General features: G+C 45.4%; 2 protein-coding genes across 2 annotated transcripts; both read left to right on the top strand.

Moving 5' to 3' along the window:
* The first annotated feature begins 7,155 nt into the window (after positions 1–7,155).
* On the top strand, positions 7,156–7,887 carry LOC134194562 (tigger transposable element-derived protein 4-like). Its single transcript, XM_062663506.1, has one exon. The coding sequence runs from the start codon at positions 7,156–7,158 to the stop codon at positions 7,885–7,887; it is 732 nt and encodes a 243-aa protein (XP_062519490.1).
* Positions 7,888–8,330: 443 nt separating this feature from the next.
* LOC134194561 (tigger transposable element-derived protein 6-like) lies at positions 8,331–9,066 on the top strand. The gene is made up of 2 exons (XM_062663505.1): positions 8,331–8,538; positions 8,594–9,066. Exons 1-2 carry the CDS (start codon positions 8,331–8,333, stop codon positions 9,064–9,066), a joined length of 681 nt encoding a protein of 226 aa, XP_062519489.1.
* The last annotated feature ends 19 nt before the right edge of the window (positions 9,067–9,085 follow it).

Raw genomic sequence — 9,085 nt, 5'->3', positions numbered from 1 at the left:
TTGATTACGTAAACGGTGGACGTAGTGCACAAAATCCACAGAGATGAAGCAAAACCCTTGTACGCATAACATCATCTGTTGCCTTATATTTCACTCAAGCATGCCTTAAATTTCTCAAAACGTTGAGATGTCAAAAAGTCTACTACATGGAAAGAATGACTCACCTAAATGCTCTAAATAGACTTATGTTGGCTTCCATCATTGCATGTTGCTGTCTGGCAATAATTACTCTGAAGATTTACAGAACATTTCAGCTTCCAGTTTATTTCTTAATTAATTCTTTACCCGCTGCAGCAGCTCTACATATCTCCATCGATATCGGAGCCATGGAATGATATACCAGAAAACGAGTGCTAGTATTGGAAAGAAGCTTGTAGTTGTCTGTGATGGCAGGAATGATTCCAGGTTTTTGTGGCAAGTATAGTGTCAACTCATTGATCGATAATGCGACAAACAGATCACGGACGCCGAACTGTTTGTAAAAGAATAGTAGCACCAAAATCTCCATGCATGGACAAGTGGGCCTACAACTGTTTTTGAGTAGTCTCAAACAAGAAAAGACGATCTCAACACAGACAAAACCTCGACGTCAACATCACCAACTACCATAACAACAACGCCATAAACGAGAGTAAGTTCAACAATACTGAATCTCAATCAGAACATATGGACAATGAAGTAAAGTATTGTCGCGATCTAGCGATCTGAAAACACTAAAATTCAGTGACGTCTCATTGCTTTATCCGAATAATCCTGACGCTAAAACCATTACACGCCATTGGACTGTAGCTAATATGGTAACACTCGTGCCATTATTGATTTGTAAAAATATTATGTACTTTCATATGCAAGGTCATATTACGCGTCTCTCCTCCAAACATCAACGCATTCTTTGCGAAGTGTGATATTTTACCAGAACATAATCCATATTGAACAGCAGAAATTCTAACCTACTCACATCTATAGTATACGTCTTACTGTTTTGGGAGCTAAGATTTGCTACCTCTGAACAATCAAGCAAAATACCATAAAACCATCCACTGTTGAGGATTCCCTAAAAAGTCATCGAGACTTTTTCATCACGTTTATTATAACAACACAGAGAAGGTAACGATGTCTCAAGAAAACCTATTTCCGCGAAAACAACATCGCACCATATAACTACACTATTCCTGCGATCAAGTAAGGAAAAGACTACTTCTGGACTCTTATATCAAATAAAAAAAAGTTCTAGTACAATTATGACGAAAACAATTGTTGTGTTTCATAAACTAGAACTTCAGTTCAAGCAATGTAAAGTTGAGATTTCTCTCGTCTTGAGTGTAACTAGCTGACAAACAGACCGGTCTGCACAACAGAATTCTGCAAGAGATCCCCTTGAAGAGGCCCAAAAGTAAGTAAATTCGGAATACAATTTAAAATGCCAGACAGTATTGCTCAATTCCTGTCGACATCTTGGACCTAATAGGCAATCGTTTACATTATTTGTACAAAGCATACAAATGGCCGAAAATCTGCATGGCCTTCTTCAACAAGATAAGAAACCTAAATTTTGTTACACATATACCGTATAGCGCAACGAGCCTTTACGTATCTACTATTATAAAATGTACATACACTCCTTATACTGTAAATGTCCCAGCCAGCTTCGCTGAGCAACCGCTGAGCAACCGCTGTACCTCCAGTAAATGAAATTTTACTGCCTCATAAAGCTAAGGGAAATACAGCTTGACTGAGCAGCCACTGAGCAACAGCTGTTCTTGCAGTGACTAAAATTTTACTAAGTTAGGAAGCAAAGGGAAATGCACCTTGACTGAGCAGTCACTGAGCAACGGCTGTTCCTGCAGTGACTAAAATTTTACTACATCAGGAAGCAAAGGGAAATGCACCTTGACTGAGCAGGCACTGAGCAACGGCTGTTCCTGCAGTGACTGAAAGTTTACTGCGTCATGAAGCAAAGGCAGTTGCAGTAAGTGAAATCTTACTGCGACACGAAGCAAAGGGAATGCAGTCTGACTGTTCCTGCAGTGAGTGAAATTCTACTGCGTCACGAAGCAAAGAAAAATGCAGCTTGACTGAGCAACCACTGAGCAACCGCTGAGCAACCAACGAGCAACGGCTGTTCCCGCAGTAAGTGAAATTTTACTGCGTCATGAAGCAAATGAAAATGCATCAGAATGACAAAGCAATTTTCACGATACGCCATTGCTACAGCACAACAGTTCAAATGCCTGTATGGTCGTGAGCTGAAAATTGTTGGAAGAACTCCTATTGTGTGGAACAACCAGAACATTCAACGCATAAAAAGAAACGTAAAAAGACCAGACAAAGATGATTTCGTCTAAATATTCGTCTACACGTGTCGCATCTCATCCTCATCTACGCACTCATATAGTTAAAAGACCGACACAAAGTACCCAAAATTACCAGTATTTGTATTCACAACGTGCGTCTAAATTCTACGTTGCTTGATAATGTAGTGAACACAACTCAACATATATTTCTAGTGCTCGCGCCACTAATCTGCCGCATCCAGGAGCACTGCTCTACCCCGGATTATGTTGCTATGAAACCTGTCTCTCTAATCTACTGCAGATAACGCCACAAATTTCTTCATTCCACTTGTTTAACGGCACACGCACAATACCAACACCTAACGGAGACTAAGAGAGCTGCGTCCATCAAGAAAGACAAAGAACCCCATCTACTCAACAGCTTAAAGTTAAAATGACATAGAATTCAGATAGACTACAGTCTCGTTAGTAAGTATAGTAGTGTTAAAACTGTACACGTGAACGAATGACGTTCAAGGGCTCGATTGATCTCCCGCGGTTGTCTTGTAAAGTAGCTCAAGTTTGGAGCCAAACGCATTAAGTACACATAAAAGTGGATGTCAGAATGGCGTCACCGGCTTAACGCTTAGAAGGATGATCTCACACAATACCATTTTACTTTTCCAGAAAAGCTACAGTCGATGGATGGGAAAATGTGAAAAGAATCGGATTTCGATCTGCCAGTCACATGATCTAGAATGAAACGGGAACGACAATTAAACTTATCAAAACCACAACGATGCATCTCTGGTATGTGGTCACTCGTCTTGTCGAAAAGCAATAAGGAGAAGAACGACTCGTTGCATTAGTAAATCAGGCAGTACTACAGAAAGTTGCCGTTGTAAGAAAGCTCAGCAGCTGTGCAGCAGTATACATAGGCATAAGACCCGTCGTAGCCAAAGGAGCCATGCTTCCCAAAGGCAACCATGAGTGTAACTATCCTGCCTTACTGCATTACTCCAAAACGCAATAAAGCATAGCTATGCTGAACAAGATTGTCATGTTTTGCCCCCCAACACTCGAAAACTTCCTACGCCTATGCAGCATATGTCATACTGGGGAGTACTGCTAGAATGGCAGCACAGACGGCAAATCCAAAATAACTACAACGATAAGGGTAAGAAAGTGAACAATCAAGGTCACACACAAAAGAGACTTGCAACAACAAGAGAAAACAAGAAGCCATTTAGTTAAGCGAGGAAGCCACTTTGAGCAAGTAACGCAACTGGTCTCTCCTGACATTTGACTAAGGACCACAGCTACTTTGTCAATTGCCGCGCGAGAACGTATATCTAGAAGGAATCGGAAAGAAAGGTTAGAATTCTTAATTGAGTTCCTTACAGCTGGGTTAGAAGACTTGCTGATTAATGCCATTGTGGAAGGCCAAATTCTATATTAAATGGACTATATCCGTTACCAAATCGACTGCTGATCCGGGATCGTCGATATTTGATCCGAGAACCACATGACCAGTTGCGCAACTAGCAATAGTTTCCTAGCGGGTTTTTGATAAACGTAGTAAACGTAGTTTAACATCAGGAGTAGCAGAGGATTGCAGAAGCTTTGTAATGTTAATAATAGCTAGAGGTGGAATTTTGACGTATTAATACAAATAACTGTGAGAACGTTGCATTGTTCGGTTAGCATTGTATAGCCGGTAGCTTCTCAATGAGTAAGCGCAGTAGTCGTTCGGCCCGACGTGAAGCATCCCTCACTCTTCCTCAGTCCCCGGAAGAAATCGCTTCGCTTCTGGACGTTTCAATTGCCTGTTTCTGAAGCAATACCATCTTGTTCCCACCGGTTCTAGGCCGGAACAAATCAAGCGATGTCCGCTGTTCCTTTTCCTACAGACGGAGCTACTACAACCACCGCAGAGCCGGCAGCACCTTCATCCACGCCAGCGGTGATGAAAACGTCTACCATGGTCACGCAGATCGACAGAAACTGTGATCCACTCAGCGGAACAAGCATCGGCAGCTGCCACGTCCGAAGCCATCCGTCCTGTCCTGAGTCGTTTAAGTTCCAGATCAGGCTCTGTCCACCACGCCACAAGGGAGGGCCGTACCCGGATGCGGAGTCGCAATCGTGGGAACCGGAACAACGACAGCTACGGATGGACGGCAACCGGCATCTTGGATGCTTCCTAGGAGAACAAAGAGGAAGATATTAGCAGGTGATTATAATGACTTTGACGTAATACTTACTGAAGTAACAACCAACTCTGGCGGGGTCCCCATGGCAACAAAAGCCTCGGTCTCCGGTCCAAACCGCAGAACTGTCCGCGACATCGGTTCGTGGCTTCAGGTTTGGTCTGCATACGCGGCGACAGTCTTACTAGCGGATCCGGCTCGAGGTTACGAACTCATCGGCTATCAGTCTATAGTCGCCGAAGCTAGCTCGGAATACCAAACTTCAGCGTGGTTAAAATACGATAGAGCCTTTCTCTATTTCGTCAGCAGGTCCACGGGCGTAAGATGGGACACGATCTACCACCACCTATGGGCTCAGTGTTTCACAGGTCGCGCAGCAACCTCTGTCACCTGCTATACATGTGGTCAGCCGGGCCATGTGGTAACAGACTACTCACACCGACCAGTACTTTCGTCCCCCCAGACGAGCAACCGCACCTTCCCGGTAACATCTCCAACCCCACTTCTGGCAAACCCGAAATCTGCCGTCTCTTCAGAGCTGATCGATGCAAGAACCAAGCGTCACCAAGCCTGTGCAAAATACCGACACAAATGTTTTACCTGCCACGGCGACAACCCAGAGGCCACATGTTCCCGCATGGGCACCAATAAACAAGCACTTTAGCCTGAGGTTTTTGCAATGTCACTACATAATCACGCTGATCCCACGTTTGCTGAATCACTGCTTTAGTCGCCACGTCACGGTTTCAATATCTTGGCTACAGTGGTGCACGCTACTTTCGTTCATCGTCCAATCTGAAGTCCGCACTGGAGCACAAGGTCATTGTTCAGCAAGGGCTCGACTTAGAATGTGAACGCGGTCACATGGCGGGCCCTTACAAGGAACTCCCCCCTTACCAACTCTCCAGTGCTCTGGCGTAGGCGTCGTTCCAAAGAAAAGCGATAGCTGGAGACTGATCATACACCTCTCCGTTCCTCGCGGATTTAGTATTAAAGACGGCATCGACCCGGAGGAGTATCACCTGCTGTACAAGAAAATTAATGACGCCATTGCCTTCGTGAAACAAGCCGGTCAGGGTTGCTACACGGCGAAGATGGACTTGAAACATGCCTTTCGTCTGTGCCCAGTCCGCCGAGAGGATTGGGACCTATTGGGAGTCTATTGGGGGGGGGGGAACTACTACGTCGACAAGCGCTTGCCATGCGGTCTACGCTCTTCGCCAGCACTATTTAATCAAGTAGCGGACACGTTTGAATGGATCCTAGTAAACGAATGCAACATTAAGCATGTTCTTCACTACCTAGACGATTTCTTCTGTCGAACCAGATAACCCCACTTGCCATGCATCCATGACACGGGTCAAGGACAAAGCCCAGCAGCTGGGCGTAGTGACGGAGCCAAGCAAAGAAACAGGCCCAACTACAACTATAACTTTCCTAGGCATTGAGCTTGACTCAAAGGCGCTGGTGGCTAGGTTACCTCCTGAAAAACTGAAGGATCCGATGAGTGAAATTCCCCAATGGCTGTCACGCCGTAAGGCAACCAAGCGCGATTTGCAATCAATAATCGGCAAGCTTAGTTTCGCATGCAAGGTCGTTCCAGCTGGCCGAATTTTACTACGCCGACTCATCGACCTGACAACCTCCGTTCGACTGAGTCATCACCATGTCTATATTACTAGCGAAACTAGGAAGGATTTCCGGTGGCGGTACCGTTTTCCCCTGTCCTAGAATGGGGTGGCAATGATGTTGCATCCGCATCTCTCCGCTGTAGCAGATATGGAGCTTTACACAGATGCGTCGGATTCACATGGCTTCGGCGCATACAACAGTGGAGCGTGATTCCGCGGTGATTGGCAGTCGCATCAGACGCTTGAATCAGGAAAATTCATAACATGGCAAGAATTGTTTGCCGTCGTCATAGCCGGTCTGACGTGGGCCGAGCACTGGGCCGGCAAGCGAGTTTTGTTCCACTGTGACAATCAGAGCGTAGTCGACGCGTGGCAACACGGTTCAACCCGCTGCCCCAATCTGATGGCACTCGTCCGTTGCTTGTTCTTTACGGCGGCAAATAATAACTTTACCGTCATTATTAGACACATTCCGGGCTCTTCTAACGTAATTGCTGATTTATTGTTTCGCGCACAGATGCCCAAGTTCCATGCATTGGCACCTCTGGCAGCACCACGGACGACTCCACTACCTGCAGAAGCTCTCACCATTGGTCTCCCGGACCAGCAGCGACATTCTTCCTAAACGAAAGCATCGCCACTCATCACGACGCAATTATAAGGCAGGCGTGTCACGGCATAAGGAGTTCTGCAGGCAAAAGAAGTGGTCACCGTTCACAGCTTCAGAGTCCTCTCTCGTTGAGTTTGTCGCGTCAACAGCTTTCGAAGTGCAGTACCAGATGCTGAAGGTGTATCTGGCCGGCATCAAACACCATTATCAACTTGCAGGCATGCCAGACCCAATAGCAACTTCCATTCGCCTTCCCCTCGTGCTCCGGACGCTGAAGGTGTATCTGGTCGGCATCAAACAACATTATCAACTTGCAGGCCTGCCAAACCCCATAGCAACTTCCATTCGCCTTCCCCTGGTGCTCCGAGGCATCACAAGACGCGGGCTTCGGCTACCTCCTAAACCGCGCCTTCCAATCACTTATCAAGATCATGCGTGAAGTAAAATGTGCTCTGCGAGAACGGCTTGACTTATCAACCGACAACCATCGGATGTATTGGGCTTCTTTTGCTTCACGTAAACTTGTTACGCTATCTCTAAAGCGAAAAATCGAAATGATTGACTGTGTTGAAAGGGGCGGGAAAAAGGACATCGCCAATGACTTCGGCATCGCACCAAGTAGTGTTTCAACAGTAGTTCGGGACAAGGACAGGTACAGAAAACTTTTCTACGAAGGGCACACTGATGTGAGTAAGAAACGCGCTAGACCTGCTAAGCACGAGGATGTCGAAGAAGCGCTGTTGAGGTGGTTTATGGGCGCGCGATCAGAGAACGTGCCGCTAAGCGGGCCAATCCTAATAAGCAAAGCCGAAGACCTGGCGAAGGAACTCGGTAAATGCGATTGGTCTTGCAGTGTAGGATGGCTTGACAGGTTTAAGAAACGTCATTCGCTCACATGTAAGTCAATGTGCGGAGAAAGAGCGGCAGTTGACGAAGAAGTTACTGATTCATGGGTGACGGACGTGTTGCATTCAGTTCTTGCAAGGTACAATCCTAGAGACGTTTTCAATGCTGACGAAACTGGTTTGTTTTGGAGACTTTTGCCAGACAAGACGCTTGCATTTAAACATGAGAAATGTCATGGTGGCAAGAAATCAAAGGAGAGAAGAACAGCAATGGTGTGCACCAAATGGATGGGTCAGAAAAATGGCCATTACTGGTGATTGCAAGTTCAAAAACCCGAGGTGTTTCAAACGGATTAGGCAACTGCCTACTGAATATGAAGCCAACAAACGAGCATGGATGACTGGTGAACTGTTTATCAAGTCAGGGGCGTACCGTGGCATGGGCTAAATGGGCTATAGCCCCCCCAGTTTTTGTGGGCGTTTCCCATTTTGTCAGGTGAAAACTAGCGTTACGTAGCTTTTTGTAAGAGTTCTGTGCAAGAGGAAACCGCAGGATGATTTTTCAGTAAATAGGTGCTTGTTTAGTCTGCTCCATACTGTATATATGTATACGAGTAAACGTAATACTTTGTGGTCTGCATTGTTGCTACTAATACAATTTTTGTCAAAGGGGCGTGTCAGTGTTCGGGTATTTCAGCCCCCCCAATTCCAATGGCCACGGTACGCCCCTGATCAAGTGGATGAGGTCATTTGACGATGCAATGGCCAAAGCCAAGCGTAAGGTGTTGCTAGTGGTTGATAATTGTACTGCTCATAGGCATGTGGCTGGTCTCAAAGCTACAGAGCTTCTGTTTCTCCCTCCTAACGCTATTGCCAAGCTTCAACCTTGTGACTGTGGAATAATAAAGAATTTAAAGACTCACTACAGATCTCTCATGCTTCGCAAGTTACTGCAGCATTTTGACTCAGGTTTCAAAGCAGCTGAATTTTCCATAAATCTTTTTGACGCACTGACACTGCTAAGGATGGCGTGGGACTCAGCCACTATGGCCACAGTGGAGAACTGCTTTAAAAAAGCAGGATTCCAAACAGACAAGTGCCACCACAGATGTTGAAACAGATGAGCCAAGTGTCATGCCTCTTGTTGAGGGTCTTCTAGACAGAGGTCTAATAGACAGTTCTTTTGCTGCAGTCGACTTCTTTAATGTTGATTCAGAAGTGTTGGTATATCCTGCAATGACTGTAGCTGAAGTAGTTAGCAGTCTGCAGCATTCAGCAGAAGCAGACAACCCTTCCACAGAAGATGACTGTGGTGATGAAGTACCACTAGTTAGCCATTATGAAGCCAGCAACTGTTTGCAGAAGCTTCGATATTTTGTTGTACAGAGAGATGGTAATTCAGATTTGCTAGACCAAATAGGTAAATTAGAGAAAAAGATTGATAGTTTTGCAGTCAAGCATAGGTATCAGGTGACTTTAGAGTCTTACATATTTTAGTTAATACATAATTTAAGGA

This window comes from Corticium candelabrum, chromosome 19 (assembly GCF_963422355.1).
Source record: "Corticium candelabrum chromosome 19, ooCorCand1.1, whole genome shotgun sequence".
NCBI classification, from domain to species: domain Eukaryota; kingdom Metazoa; phylum Porifera; class Homoscleromorpha; order Homosclerophorida; family Plakinidae; genus Corticium; species Corticium candelabrum.
The sequence above is the reverse complement of the archived record's forward strand: the minus strand, read 5'-3'. Positions and strand labels throughout refer to the sequence as shown.